Here is a 16778-nt window from a genome sequence, read left to right on the forward strand (position 1 = left end):
ACAAAGCACACTATTACACAGTGGATTCCAGAAGCAACAAACAGTTCTGTATCTGACTGTATTTGGAAATGATATGTGATTTTCAGCTACCTTTTGTATTCACCCAGTTTGGGCTTTCTGTGGTCAGACCATAACTTGTCCATAGGCAATATTTTTCTATCAGATAAGATGCTCCAGAAGAAATAGTTTCATTAGATTGTTTTCTGTTTATGGGGCTGGGTTAGATGGCTTGAACAGAGTATGCATAACTAAAATGGATAAACAAAAAAACCCTGAATTTTGAAACTCACACTGTGAGTTGAATTTAGGGGAAAGAGGAATAGAATTTCTTGGTTCAATTTCTCACACTTCCACTAAGTTCTTTGAGTGACCTAGGGCCAGTCATCCTGTCTCAGCATAATTACCTCACAGGGTTGTTGTGAAATAGATGACAGCCATGTACATTCCCCTTAGTTACCTGGAGGAAGGATGGGGGTACAATATAATACATTAACAATGGAAATCATTATTCCGGACTGCAGAGCAACTTCTGGCTTTCCTAGGAAAAAGTACCCAGAAAACACACATTCTGTACTTTGAATAAACTATTTAGGTATGGTCCCGTATCAGTTAAGATTGCTGCTCTTCTACTCCTGTGTTCTTCAGCCGCAGCATACATCAAAACCAGTAACAGTTTTAAAAAGAAAAAGGTATAACAGCCGTCATAGATTCTTCCCTACTCTGCCTTTCCTGCACCAGTTTTCCCTGGATATCTCCCTTACCAAATGTACAATGAAAACTCCCATCAGTAAGACTGTGTTAAGCCCATAATATTTCACTGAATCATCTCCCTTCCCTCTTAATTATGAGGGTCACAGGGATAGGGAACTGCCGATTTCTCCTCAGTGCCTTATGCAGCCCTAATGCTATTTCATAACCACTCACTCCATTGTAATTCCCAACTCAGTATGCCCATGATCGATGACATTGCCCCTTCCAAGGCTTTCACCAGGTCAGAACAAATATATGAACCTTTGATGACTATGTTGCCCATGACTCAGTGGCAGGATGGATACAGGCATGCATACCAAAAATCCCACATTGAGATTAAATGCATGCTGCCTAAAACAGCTCAAACTACTGAATACCAAAGTATTCAGTACCAGGCGAGATGTTCCAATGGTCTTGACCAATACACAGCATCCCAATTAGTCTCATTCACCACAGCCATCATTCTCAATTCTATTCATTTCCATATCACATCAGTTAACTCCAGGAACATGGCCACTATTTTCCCCAAAGGCTCAGTAAGAGCTGTCATATTTGGCTTTTGGAAGCTCAGACACCCCAGATAGAGTTCTTCAGTGTGATCAACTGAACAGAAAAGCACATGGGCTAGACTGTGTGTGATGCTGCTATGGGAAATGATGATGCAACACCAGACACGAGTCCTGTACCCTAAGTAGGAGGGCATTTAAATGAATTCAGTTTTCCTTATCAGGGACCACAAAACAACAGCTTACTCTTCAGATGCCATCTTCCATATATGCTTCTTCAGATACATTGAAACAGAAGTCCCCTTTATTTCTCTGTAGGTTCATTTGCTGCTATTCACAGGTCTTACCAATCATCTTCATCCAGTCTTAACTATATTTACTGTTCAGATACTTATTGATTCAAATTGGACTTTCCTGGAAACATCCTACTCACTTGCAATCTATATGTACTGGTTGGTGACCATTTTATTTATTTATTTATTATACTTGGATTAATATCCTGCCTCTCACGACTTTGTCGCCTCAAGGCAGCTAACAATTAAAACCATAAACAAATACCCCATAAAAATCCCATTTAAAAAGTAACAATACATATAGTAACCCATAAGATAGCGGAAACAATCTACCCCAATTCAATCTACTAAGTCCAGCCAAACAAAATCAGCACTAGTTATTACAGGGATGCTCAGCTAGGGTGGGACCTCTGATTGAAACTCCAGTCAACCCCCACCCCAGCCTCAACCAAATGCCTTGTGGAAGAGCTCTGTCTTACAGGCCCTGCAAAACTTAGACAGCTCTTAGCATTTCCGGGAGCTCGTTCCCCAAAAGGCCCTGGCCCTGGTCAAGGCTAGGAGGATTTCCCGGGGGCCTGGAACAACCAACAGATTCCTACCCACAGAGTGGAGAGCAAATAAGAGGTCTCTCAGATAGGTAGAACCTAGGCTGTGTATAGCCGTGAAGGTTAAAACCAGAACCTTTAACTTGATCTGGAAGCAGACTGGTAGCCAGTACAGTTGTTTCAATACTGGCTGAATGTGAGCCCTCCAAGAAGTCCTAGTAAGGACCCTGGTGGCTGCATTCTGAACCAGCTGAAGTTTCCAGATCAAAGACAAAGATAGGCCTGTGTAGGAGCAAGTTACAGAAGTCCAGTTTGGAAGTGACCGTTGTATGGATCACAGTGGCCAGGTGGTCCGAGGACAGATAAGGCGCTAGTAGCCGAGCTGGGCGCAGATGGAAAAATGCTATATAGGCTACCTTCATGATCTGAGCCTCCATGGTGAGGGAGGCATCAAAGGTCACTCCCAATTCATGGCAGGTGTTAATTGTACCCCATCCAGGCATGGGAGACGTGCTGCCTGATTCTGTCCCCTTCCACCCAGCCACTGGACCCCTATACAACCCACTTGAGAACTGAAGTCCACTTCACTTCCTAATTTTCAGGCCTATTGGTTTGGTCTTGTAGTAGGCACTGTATTTGTACTTAATGGGATTATCAGAACTAAAAACTATAAATGAAGATTATTCCTATACAGTGCTTTGAACTCAAATATGTATTGTTGTTGGCATGAGGAAATGGTACAGGGACAGGATGCTTTGATATTCTTGCCTACAATCCTGATGCCCCAGTGCCAACCACAACATATTGTACTATATCATTATGTATCAGGCTGACTTTTTGCCATCCATCTGGCAAACTCTGAAGCTTCTGAGGATAACAGATATTTCCACAAAAGATATTTGCTCTGCAGTTTTACCTACAATGTGGTCACATCCCTCTACTGCTCATTCAGAAATAAAAAAGTTACTGGGCTTGAAAATGAGGCCATACAGGTATAAATTGTTGGAGAGAACTGGAGAGTGCAAGAGCCAAACTACCTGTCACTTGGAACTCTGTGTAAATTGCAGAAGCATTTCATTTAAATAAAAAGTAGCTCCTGGAGGCTGCAATCAAGAGCACAAGAAAAGGCAGATGGGGGAAAGGGTTGCTTAATTCTTTATCAGCCATTTTTCCTCTCAGAATTGTTCTTTCAAGTGGATTATTTACCCATACGATACTGCAGACACATTAGCTTCACAACCCCATGACACAGTTTAATACATTAAGTGTTTGAAGTGGTACTTCACAGCTCTCTGTCCTGTAAAAATGCTAATCTTTTGAAAGCCTTTTAAAATTAAGAAATCATTAGCAAAACATTTCAGAGGGCATTCTGTGTACATGTCACTAGAGTACAGGTGGATGATATTTCCTAATGGCACACTGATCTGTGGTCCTCTTCCCACCCGTGGTCCTGAAAACTTACCTATTCCCAGATGACTCCATTTGTGTAAGAATTTAAGATTTCATATCTCTATCTCAACATTACTGTAATGTCTCCAACTGTTTAGAGACCTTTTGTATTAGTCAGTGGATGATACAGTCTTACTGTCATTAATAAGGTTGTGGCTTGATGTTTGTGAAAATAAAACAATTATTTAGTTGGATAAGGCTATATGGGATACTGTTGGGAACGTGCTAGAACACAGATCCTGCATGTTCTTAGGTTTGAACAGCTAGGGCTTAAAATCTTTGTCAATGAAAAATAAATATACTGAGCTCCTTTATATTTCAACAGTATTAAGGTGATTTATGCCAGCCAATCCTCCTGCTCCCTCATATATTCTCTGACATTTCTGGCTATGGGCCTTTGAAAGTTATAAAAACTCAGAGCAGGCATGAGACAAGTAGTTCAAAGGGATGGATCCAACCAGCTTTTCCACTAATGGAAAAGGAAGTTGGGGGTATTCTTTGACCACCAAGAAAGCTAAGCTGGAGTAACAAAAGGACCAACATGGTCAAAAGTCATTTGGAAGAGGGGTTGTGTGAAGAAATGCATTTATTCAGACTGACCTGAGTAAAACCTTTACCAGGAGGTTTTGATCTTTCCCCCCTCTTTAGGCAGAGAAGAGACAGGAAGGGGAAAATCAATTCAGTTGCTTTCCAGATTTACTTCAGCCCATCTTTCTACAAATGCTAATAGATCTAGCAGAAGATCTCTAAGCAGGGAGCAGAAATTTGGAGAATTTTAAAGGATCCAGGAAGAATCTTCAGGAAGAAACTCCAGGAAAAGCTTCTTTGACTCAGTCTGACCTGGGCTGATTCTGCACTTACTTTGTTTTTTTCCGGTGTGGATCCTGCTGAATTCAGATCGATTTGAACTCAGTTTTCCTCTCCTCCCCCCCTCCCCATTGAAACAGAAAAGTGTTCTGCACTAGTTAGGGAAGCTCAGAAAGAAAGGGGGCAGCCAAGAACAGATGGAGCCTCTTTCTTTCTTTCTTTCTTTCTTTCTTTCTTTCTTTCTTTCTTTCTTTCTTTCTTTCTTTCTTTCTTTCTTTCTTTCTTTCTTTCTTTCTTTCTTTCTTTCTTTCTTTCTTTCTTCCATCCTTCCTTCCTTCCTTCTTTTCTTTTCTTTTCTTTTCTTTTCTTTTCTTTTCTTTTCTTGAAGGGGGGGGGAATTGAAGACAACATAGAAGGGGGAAAAAAACCACAAGACAAATCTCTATCCACAGAAGTGAGAGCTTCTGCAGCTTCTAAAGAAAAAAAATTAGGGCTTCCTCTGTAAGAAAAGCTAACAGCCTTATCAGGCTTGGCCAATCAGGGCTTCTCTACCATGAAGTCAGCTGGCCAATCAGAACTGCTCTACCATGGAGCGAATGCTTTCTCATGCTTTCTCAATCTGATTCTTCCAATATTAAGGATTAAAAGCATTCCTGGATATCGCGAAGAAATGGTAGGGGGTGACTCCGGATCAATCATATTTGTTGCAGAGGGAAAATTTAAATTGCCCAGAATCAAAATGGAAATCACTTTCTGTGTAGATGGCAGGGACTGAATTGACCTGAGATTGGAATAAAAGCTCCATGCAGTTTACACCCTGGTCAGTGGGTGGGAAAAACAGAGGTGATAAAACTCAGGGGAGCAAAGAGGAAGGTCTGTTTTGTAGTGAGTCCAACAGTGCAGACAGAACTCATAACTGAGGTTTGGATGGAGGGCTTGTATCTAAAAGGGCTTGTATGGAGAGAAGCACAGAAGAATTCTGTTTTACCCACTTCTTTTGAATCCCTTGCACAATCTGGTGCTGTGCTAAAAATATACTTGTGAACATTTTGTTTTTAATAAATACTTTATAACTTTTGATGCTGATAGGGGTTCTTTGACCACACAGACCTCCACCATCTTGTACATGCTATTTTAAAAGGGATGTCAGGGCAAAGGCAGTCAGTTGGCAAGCAGCTATTCCTCCAGGGATGCACAAGGTGATGAACTGTCCCCATGGTGACCAGGTGTTGAACAGTGGGAGACACAGAGGCAAAGACTCAGAACTTGAAAGGGGCAAATCAAACAGTGGTCATGTAGTGGTACAAAGCTACTGGAGAGAGAAAAAAGACTCTCCAGGTCTTGGGGGAAAAACCTTGAAAGGCTGGGTGGGACAGGGCCTACAGGTTGAAGCAGGGCCATTCTGCCACAGGCTATAGTAAAGAGGGGAATTAGTGAGGCTGAATAAAAAAGTGGGCTGGATTTGGCCTAGTATTTATATGCATATACTGCTGCAAAGCCTACAAACTTCTTTTAGCATAAAAGGGATAGTTTTTTGATAAAACTGGCAGATTACTATGCACATAGGTCAATAGTTTATTGTATCAGATTTTTAAAAATATTAATTTCATGATCAAATTAGTTTCGCCATGAAAAAAGAGAACATTGCCTTTCTCATGGAACCCTTCTAGCTATTCCATCTGGAAATGCTCATTAATGAGAGCAATTCAAGTTAAGTGGACACTTTACTGAAGCAAGGAAGCTTCCAAGTAGAGTTTTGGAGCTTGCCATATAAATGTACAAGGTATTCTGGAAATTAAGAGTTGCTGGAATGTACAAGAGTTCTTGGAAATCACTTGTGGACTCACATAAGTGGCCAGGATTTTTTTGTGGGGTTTTTTAAAACAAAACTTCTCTCTTGAGCTTGCAGAAATTAGCCTGCTGTGTTCAGCTATTATATCAACTCTACATAAAGCTGAGTGGGGTCTGCTCTGTTGTTCCCTGCTATTTCTCTGGAACACTAAGGCTGACACCATTCCCCATAGTCTTTAAAGGTGGGAAAAATTAATTTCAGCAGGAATTTAACCAGGAAATTGGCAATTAATTGGCCCTTCGGATCCGAAATGGTCCGAATTGGGCCCCCCTTGCACAACCCTATTTTCAAACTGTTTTTGTATTTCATTTTACTAACCGTTTGCTAGTGGATTTTTTCATATCATTTCAGACAGGCCCATTTTAATAACAGGTTGCTAATGGAATTTGTTTACCTATTCATACAAACTCACTTGCTTTGGGTTAGCAAAGCGTGGCTGAACCGCATTTGAGGGAAACGACTCTCTTCCTGTTTTCATCTCTTCATTGCACTTCTGAATCACTATGATGTGCTGTTCACAGTGCTTCCTATAACGGTTCCCCTGCCTCTTTTTTTGCCACACAACCTTTCTCAGAGTTTTTTAAAAATATTCTAAATGGTGCACCTAGAGTGCTAAACCAATAGAGCCCTTCAGTGTTGTAGTTGCACCACTGAGATACCTTAACTTCAGAGTCCATGCATCTCCATGGTGCTGCTATTGCACTGAAGTGCTCTGTTCGTTTAGCACTATCATGGCACCCTCTAAAAGGGTAAAAAATCCCTGAGGAAGATCACATGGGGAAAACAAAATGGCACTGAAATGACCATAAGCGCTTTAGAGGTAGCTCATTAACAGAAGGAAATTTGCTATATGAAAACCCTGTCCATGTATGAAACTTACATGGTTTACTCAAAATTGGACAAACAACGAATAACTTCTGGTTTAGAACAGTAATGTGAAAATCTCCCAAGTCATAGAAACATCACCAATTAATGGGGTTTAGATTTACAAGGGTACCAAGACTCCCCAGGAGTGGCAGATCAAATAAAACAATCTGTCCTGTAGCCAGATGGATCCCATAGGATTTCAGTTAGCATTAGGGGATTTTATTGTTGATATGGTCAGAGCTTCTGTTGATGCCCTGGTAGACCTCTGGAATGGCATAAAGCAGCAGCCAGGGTCCTCACAGGAACACCATGGAGGCCCCCCATCTGGCCCACTTTCCACCAACTGTACTGGCTACCAGTTGAATTACGATCAGATGTGTGGCAATCACCTTTAAAGCCATACATGATCTGAGCCCAGTGTACCCAAGGAGCCGTTTTGCTGTCTATACCCCCCAAAGAACTTTACACTCTGCCACTTCCAAATGGCTGGTGATTCCTGGCCCCAAGGAAGTACATCTGACCTCAACCAGGGCCAAAACTTTCTCTGCCCAGGCCCTCACCTGGAGGAATCAGCTTCTAGAAGAGCTTCTGCCAGAATTAGCACTAGGCTTGTGTGCTTTGGCTGCTGAAGCGGCCATTCAAGCCCAAAGCAGCCAGCACTGCAGCGCGGGGGGGAGTGGCAGCGCCAGTGCACCACTTGGCGCACGAACGCAGGTGCAGAGCTCTGCGCCTGCATGCAGGCACCGAGTTGTGTATTGCCACTGGCACTGGCCCTCCCCCCCCCCCCCCACTACAGCACGGGCTGCTTCGTGCTCAAATAGCCACTTCAGTGGCTGAAGCACACAAGCCTAGCTGGCACAGTTCTGTAGGAACTGCAAAATGGAGCTCTTCTGCCAGGCATTTGGTTGAGGTTGACTGAACAAACAACATATACTTGCCCTCTCCCCAAGAACCCCTCCCCATGAACTGCATCCTGAACTGACCTACTTATGGGGATATAGTTAGCATGTTAATATTGTGACCACTAGTTATTGGAATGTAATTGAAACCACTGTTACTACTGCTGTTTTATTTGATGTTATTATTCAGCCATACTGTACTTATTTCTATGTTCTTCCATGTTTTTTGTAAAGTGTCTTGATCCACAAGGAAGGGCAGTATATGTAAGAAATATAATTTGTGTGATTGAAACAGTTACACCTAGGTGCCCTCTCTCAGGAAAGATCCCAGGCAGCCCATAGGTTTACAGTGGGGCTGCAGGTGATGAAAAGGCAGGGCGGATGGCTAGAGTGGCAGAGGAGAAGGTTTCAGGACAAATACAACAAGGCACAGGTTATAGCTCATTTTAGAGCTTATTCTAAGGTGGTGATGGCAGCAAAGAAACAGTATTTCTCCAATACCACTGCCTCTGCACAAGTGTAGACCTGCAGAATTCTTCCAGGTGATCAGGAACCTATTGGCTTCTGGCCAAGAGGACAAGATAGACTGCTGTACAGCACACAGTTTGGGGATTAAATCTCTCACATTCATTCCAACAGGTTCTGATGTTCCACGTTCCAGGTAAGTTCAGTTTTATGGGATACCTTTCAGCTTGTGTAGCCTGAGGATTCTTGGAAGTTTGGAACCTGTCACTTGCTTGTACAAACTTTGCCATTTCTGGCTGCTTAATCTTCTGCGGGTGTAGGGTGGGGCATAGGTGGATTAGCATCAAAACTTTGAATAAAATTTTAATTAAAAAGTTTTAAATGAATAAAATAAAGCCAGTTACAACTCAGTTCCCAACTTTGTGTTAGCCTAATGCCACTAGTGCACGCATGAGCATCCACAGAGAAATGTTGAATACTTTCTAGGCATTTTCACCCTTTCCCTTTTACTGATTCTCCTCCATAATTTCCTCCTAGGCCCTTTTCATTCATGGAAGAAGGCTTCATTTCTGCAATTCACTGTGCAGTGCACAAAACAATGAAAAGCTGCATACATATCCAACAATGGAGGAGAGAAGGTGCAGGCATATGCCAAAACAACAGAAGAAAGGACTTTGTAATAATCTCTAGTACCTTTACCTGCAGGGGGTTCTTTGTGCTTATGGCAATGACGTGATACTTGTAATAACACAGCTCACAGCTCCAGCATCCCCTCTCACTAATCCATTTGATCAGACAGGGCTGGTGTGTACATTTCACTGACCCATCACACCGACATGGACTCAGCAATTCACCCTGGAAAGAAAAAAAAGGGGGAATCATGATCAAAATCTTGTTTTCCTGCTACTCCAAACAAAATGCCAAATAGAGGATGGAGCTGCAGAAACTGGTAGCTGTTTATCATATTGTCCCAGTTGGGGTCAAAAATGCCTTATTCATCTAAGATACACAGCTATTGTTTGTACTTATACATTCCCTGCCACATCAACAGGGATTGTCCCCATGTGATCCAACTATACTGCCACCACATTGGTAGTAAGCCTGCCTCCAAAGCACATGTCCATGTGGTATCCCAAAGCAATACCTATGGGTTAGTAGAGAGTGAATACTGAAACTTTTTGTGATCATGTGTCTTATACCCTTAGGTCACAACTATTATCTTAATACAATAAAAATCTACAGTTGTTTTTACTATGTGTGCTGTTTGCCTCAAGATGGCAGTGTGGTGTGCTGTGCAAACTGAATATGAATTCACTATTCTCTTCTAAACATGAATTGAAAACATGGATTACAAATCCAGAAGCGCAGACAACAGCTCTTGCCCTAAAACATCTACAGAATGTTGCAATCCTTGTGTCTATGGCTGGACCAGCACTGAATAGAACACCATTTTAGCCTTCTTTTCCTTCCTTTTGCCTTTTAGATAATAGGTTTACCAATGAGATTATTTCTCTGAAAGGTGCATTAAGGTTCCTTCCAGATTCCAAGATGCATTGGGAAATTTTGGAATTCCAAACATTTGTCCTGTTGAGGCTGGAATTATTCAAGAAGGCTTTTGTTGTTAGGTGCGAAGTTGTGTCCGACCCATCGCAACCCCATGGACAATGATCCTCCAGGCCTCCCTGTCCTCTACCATTCCCCGGAGTCCATTTAAGTTTGCACCGACTGCTTCAGTGACTCCATCCAGCCACCTCATTCTCTGTTGTCCCCTTCTTCTTTTGCCCTCAATCACTCCTAGCATTAGAAGGCTTTTACTAAAGGTAAATAGAGCTATAGTGTAATGAAATGGTGAGAAAGTTGCATTGGTAAAGGGATAGGGACCGAGACCCACTCCACTGTATTGCTTCCTAACACTATAAATATGCCTAGAGTCCTAGCAAGAAAGGCAGACTATAAATAACATAAAGACAATAATGATAATAGCAGGACTCCCTCTGCCAGTCAAATATCTGACTGTAACAAATCATCATCATAAACATCATTGGTGGGTTTGGATCACTGACATTTAAATCCAAGGAGACAGCAGAATAGAGGGGAAAAAAACACGAGAAGATCACAAAATACCAAGAACAATAAATAGAGTTATAGTCTCATTGGAAGAAGGTTAGCAACATGCCAGTTGACGCAGCCCTTGGAGCAGTGTCCAGAAGTCTCAAGAAACACCTGGACATTCTGGGCATTGAACTAATAACATCAGTTCAGTTCCAGAAAACAGTGTTGCTTGGAAGAACAAGAAACCTATGAAGGTACACCTGCAATTCTCAAGAACTTGGCTAGATCTCGAATTGTGGAACAATATCTACCAGTCAAATATCTGTTTGTGACAATTAATCATAATAGTAGATCATGGACCTGATTCTTTTCTATAAAAGAGCTTGATAATAATTCTTTTAAAGGACTATGGAGAATGAGAACATGCCACCAAAATATTTGCCTTGGCATAAAGCAACTAGTTGCAAATATAATATTGGGAGAATTTAATTTATCCATTGACACAATGTTTTGTATGATTTTGTCAACTTTTTGCATACAGTTATCAAGGACATTTACAAAACAAAAAGGAGGAAGAAACTAAGAAAAAATGGTGAAGTGACAACATTCAAACAATTCAATGAACAGTATACAAATATTTTCATTTTCTCATATTGTTAGGATGGGATATTAATCCACAGATCACTAGGAAATGAAAATTTTAGGCCTTTTTTCATGTCACCTTCCTGTTCTACAAAGGTCATGATAGAAGCGCTGGATCAGATGGGACAAGTCCATGAGACATTTCTGTCTGTCCCATGCCAAGTTGTTCCACTTTCCTGGATTCTTCCCACTTGGCTCAAGCACTGACATTACCATCAGTGGCTTTCATGTTATGAGGGCATTATATGAAGGCACTCTAAGGCAAAATTAATCAGGAAGAAATTCTCAAGGGACCTGCACCTCAGAAAAATCAGTATGGCTCACTCACTGAAATAAGTCTGTTTGGTTTTTCACTCATTTGCTGGTGTTATTACTACATCATCTGTGAACAGAAAGCATTTTCTTTTTACAGTTAACCATAAATACTGCAAGGCTCATGGAGCAGAAGTAGCATCAGACAATCTGAAAGTCAAAATGACTGAACAGAAGAGGCAACTGTCACAACCAAGAGCTGTCACATGACTTGCTAAGCTCCTCTGATTACTAAACCATTAGCAAAATCAAGTAACACCCTGGAGTGATGCATTAATTCCTGCTGAGATTCTCAGACACCTCTGCACCAAATAAGTAAAACACCAACAGAGTAAGCACAGAAGATATTTGATTAGTTAGTCAGAGTAACATGCTGCTAAGAGTTTGCCATTAGAATTCCCTATTTGGAGGGGGAAACATATTTTCTACAGAATGGGGTATAATGGGAGGAGAAAAGAGCATCTTTCTTCTCAGTATGGTGCATATTTCAGAGATACCATCTTGCAACCAAGCACATGGTTGTAACACAGAACTTCACAAGTGATGAAACTGGATTTTGCCGCTAATCAAGATCCATTGTCAATCAAAACCCCACTTGAAATAAGGCTAAAGAAAAACATTGTACAGGCAAAGCACGACATCCAAAATGGGAAAGTTCTTCTACCAGTATATAGGAAAGATTGTAATAACACTGCTGAAAAGCCACTTGCTAATTGCTGGCATGTCATAGTTCTGCAAGTACTACAACTTATATAATACATATATGGATAACATGTATGTGTAGGTGCATACTTGTGAGTACAGTTACTTGCATGAGCTCTTCCAGTTGTCTGTTGACTCAAATCATGGGATTCTTAGTTTTGTGCACATGCTGGTCTTGCCTTGGAACCCTTGTGCAGAATTTGAGCCACCTACTGTGACAATGTCAGCTCTATTCACCAGAAGTCAAGGGCTATGGAAGGAAGAACTGATTAGATAAAATGGCAGTTAAGATAATCAGTGCTGAGAACAGCAAGGGATAGTATCAGGAAGAAAAATTGAGGTGAGAAGGAGCTGTGTGTGTGTGTGTGCGTGCTAAATATGGACAACATTTTGAGAAGGCATTATTTTGATAGGGGGTGTTCATGACATCAGAAGCCATAGGGTTGTTTGCCCTGGCCACTTCTGTCAAATGAGGCATGGGGTAGCATTAGGCTCCAGTAAAGGGGAGGAGTGGCTGGATAGGTACTTAAACAGGCCCTGCCCTTCCCAAGCAGGAATTTGCTGTGTGCTGTTGACCCACACAACCTCTCATGGGATATCACAGGATTAGCAGGAATTTGGAAAGTTTCCCCTTATTCCTCATTGTGCGGACCTTCCTTTGCCTGATTTGTGATGTCACTAACAGGGCATGTTAAAATTAATTATGTCTAGCCTTTGACTCGTTAGGCCATAACTGTTTTTCAGAAATAGAGTGGCTTTCTCTGATGATAGGTGTCATCAGGCTTGATGGAGGTTATGGCCTGAACAACTTATCACATGCCTTATGGCTGGATGAATTGAGGTGCTAAGCAGCATCATTGGCAAAACACTAGATTGTGGAAAGATGATGAGGCTTGGTACACAAAAGCTTGCTGCCTATTAAGGCAAGGATAAACAAGCCTGGCAGAATCACTGGCAAATCTGGAGCTGTCTGGCCATGTTAGATTCAAGTAGGAAGCCATGTTAGTTTGAAGCAGCAGATCTAATGTAGAGTCCAGTGGCATCCTTAAGACCAACAGAGTTTTATTCAAGGTACTAGCAAAAAGCCCGTTGTACTTGAAAATACAGTGGGTGCTAGCCTTCCCCATGCCTGCTCCCTGCAACAGCCCCGCCAAGGCCTGGCAAGGCCATGGCTGGGGCTGCTCAGGGCAGGGACAAGCGCTGGTAGGGGCTCCCTCCCCCCTTCTCCACCCGGGCCCACAGTCCCAGGCCCTCCTCCCTCTCTCCCAGTTCCCACTGGCTGCTTAGATTACCATGGGCTGGCACTGGAAGAAGTTGGAGGGGAATGTGGCCAGGGGCAGGACATCCACCCTGACTGGCTGTTCATTGGATGGACAGCTAATCAGGGACAGGACATCCTCCCTGGTTGACAGTTAGGCGATGAGTCCCAACTCCTCCCACCACCCCATTCTATTTACACACAGCATAATGAAAATACTTAATAGAAAAATAAGTAGAAAAATCATCAATTTGGATTTGTTTGTATGCACCTGAGACTGAATTGTATGGGGAACTTTGTGTACAATAAAGATATCTACATTAAGAGAATAATGAGCAAATATATAATCAATTGCTGACAGCCATTAGCTGAGACCTTGCCCTTATGCCCCCTTCCTCTCCTCTCAAGCATGGAAGCATCTTGGGTCATCTCTGTTTCAGAGAAGATGATGCCTGAAGATGGAAACCACCCAATTCCTATTTTTCATCTAAAGGACATAGGAGACATTAGACGACAAAGGCATGCTCAAACAAAACAAGAGTTTTGTTGCTTGCTTTGCTTTGAATCTTCCAGATAATTCTGGTTAATAAATAGTTCTAAGTTAAACACTGAGGTGTCTCAGATTCCGTCTGCCATTTCTTTTGAAATACTTGCACAGTCCCTGGAATAGATATTAATAAAGAATAGAATGCTACTGAACATGTGCAAAGAGGCTTTCATATGTAGCAATCACTGCCTGTTTTTAAAATCTTGAGATTTAAGATCATGTCTTCAATTTCACAAAGTTGATATTTCAAGAATCTCCTTTGATGCTTGAAATTAAGCATTAAGTTTGAGTGTATGTGCTTGTTAAATCTAATGTCTAATGTAGATCCAGCATCCTAGATCTGAACTAGCATGTCACCCCTAATGTGTCCTAGCTAAAACATTTAGCTTTTCTTTTTCAATTTAGCCTTTGTTTCTGGAGTCTGTGCAATGCATGTGAACATTTGCTAGGTTTGGACATACCAGTGGTTAAAGAGAGAGGTCATTTCTTTTAGTAACACAACAAATTTACTGGGGCATAAGCCAGAATCCTCAGCCATAGCTGCAAAAAGTGGTCTCCTACGTTGGTAGTAGTCCAGGAGGAGAAAGAAAATAAGATTATACAATATGGCTTCATTTCAGTGAGCTTTTTTACTGGGACATTTCCTGAGGTTTATACCCAAACCTCCAAAATGATCTGCAATGGATTTAAAATAAATAATAAAGGCAGTATAATTCTTGAAAGTCATGTATTTGTTGGAAGACACTCTATGTGGAAAACATATGAAGGATTATTGAGCTAGAAATCAATTATGAACAGTTGTGCTTTTAACTAAGTTTCAAAGCAGTAACTCCACAATGAATGATAAACAATGAGAAGCTTTAATATGGGGGATAATCACCAGGTATTTTCTGCATTAAGAACATAATTATATGGGATGTAATAACAGTCACACAATACTTTGTTATTCTAGTGCTGGAAAAACTCAATAACCACGTATTTGTCATTGAAGGGGTTTGACCCAACTGCCCTTCTGTCCTGTTCAGCCTAATAACTTCTTACAATTATCACTAATACAGAATAGTTCAGACTGCCAGGAGAGGGAACATCAAGAATGCTCTTGTTCCCAGTAAAACAATGTTCCAAGAGTATTGTATGATCCACAAGCAAGCCATTTAGCAAACATTTATTTTATGAGATTTCCACATCCCCACCACCCACCATCAAAAGGATGTTGGAAGCAAAACAATGGAAGCACTTTACATTTCTGGAAGTTGAACCTTCCATGGGATAGGTGAAGGAATGATAGTGTTCTCCCAGATTACCCCACGTTGGCTCTCTATTGTTATATTTTTCATCTAACATGAGCCACAATACAAAGAAATCACAGATCTAGGTAAGTGTAAAAAGAAGAACCAAAATTGTTTTGGCTTTTGAACCTGCTGAAATCTTGCACCATATCAATTTTTCTTGAATGATTTCTCCATTCAGCTTTGCTGCCAGACAGGCAAAGAAATGGCTTTTAATATCCTATGGCCAACTGTGGGACAGAGGGAAGCAACGTAGAGCTGAACAGATCTCCAGGAAGAATTATCACCCTGCATTAAGATGTTCCATCTCTGGCAAATTAGCAGATTTTCTAATTAACAGGAAATTTTAAATGTTACACTGTTTACATTCGGGTTATTATGGCAATACAAAGTATTATTAAGTTCAGTGGGTAACTATCTCTTTAAAGACAATCTGGACTTGAAATTGTCTGTTGAGGGGAGGGGTTGATTCTGTATTTGGACATTCAAATGGTGTTTCTTTTAGTAATTGGTTTTTAAAAACTGCTTTCATTTATAAATTAGGGATGATGTGCATGAGACTGACCATAAATGTGGGATATTATTAATGAAATATGTTAAAGTTTAGATTAGATTAGGTAATTTTCTCTTTACTTTCTCTGAGAAGGAATTGATTAATCTAATTGCAGAGCCTACTGCCAAATAGTAATTCCAGAAAAATAGCAAAGAAATAGAGAGACTGGACGCAAATCGGGGCAAAATATTTCACATCAGAAACTGCAGGATGCTGAAGGCCAGGGTGTTAATCTCTTTAAGACAGCAATCTCTGAATTGCAGTAACATATCATCAAGGCAGTGTGGAGTGACACAGGTAGGTACCAAAGCAAATTGCAATGGCTTCACTGATTGCCAGAGAAGGGTGATTGAATTTAAACCAGGGGAGCTTGATGTGAGAAGACAGAAAGTTTTACATGGTTGCCTTGTGAATGGGAATAAGAGCCATTAAAGAGCTCTTTGAGTAGTATTATAAAAGCATTTGACTGACCATGCAATTTTTGAAAAATATAAAACCTATTCTTGCATGAAAATATGAATTTCATGGCAGTAAATCTGAGTAAAAGATTTTCAGGTCCAAAGCTCCAGGATTTGAGCATGTGTTGGTCTGAGGTAAAGAGTCTTCAAAACTAAAGTTAAAAATCCTATAGCTTCCCAATATTAACTTATTGCCACTCAACACCTGACATTTTGTCTCCTTTTTGGTTATTAATGATATAACGCTTCTTGATGGGGGAGTGGATAAAGTTATCCAAAGGCTAACCAGCTTCTTTCTGTTTTTGAATTGGTAAAAACCATAGGCTGGAATCATAGTAGTCAGCAGTCCCTGGGAGGAAATGGGCTTGGGGCCTGGCACTTCAGGATTACACCAACACACTTAGAAGGAAGGCTCTTCAGAGGAAGGCAGTGCCAATTCATCTCTGCTTCTCGTTTGCTTTGAAAGCCCCTTGCTGGTGTTGGCAAAAGCTGATTGCAACTTGACAGCACATCCGTCCACACGTCCATAGCT

General features: G+C 41.2%; 1 protein-coding gene across 2 annotated transcripts in view; it reads right to left on the bottom strand.

Moving 5' to 3' along the window:
- Positions 1-16778, bottom strand: part of MARCHF4 (membrane associated ring-CH-type finger 4) — a 153306-nt gene that overhangs the window by 25091 nt on the left and 111437 nt on the right. Inside the window, exon 2 of one of the 2 annotated variants that reach the window (XM_077320609.1) lies at positions 9133-9288. In XM_077320609.1, coding sequence (XP_077176724.1) covers positions 9133-9288 — 156 coding nt within the window. Of the gene's footprint in view, positions 1-9126; positions 9289-16778 lie in introns of both variants that reach the window. The other variant, XM_077320608.1, reaches the window with a different exon arrangement.

The sequence above is a fragment of the Paroedura picta genome, chromosome 2 (assembly GCF_049243985.1).
Source record: "Paroedura picta isolate Pp20150507F chromosome 2, Ppicta_v3.0, whole genome shotgun sequence".
In the NCBI taxonomy this organism is placed as follows: domain Eukaryota; kingdom Metazoa; phylum Chordata; class Lepidosauria; order Squamata; family Gekkonidae; genus Paroedura; species Paroedura picta.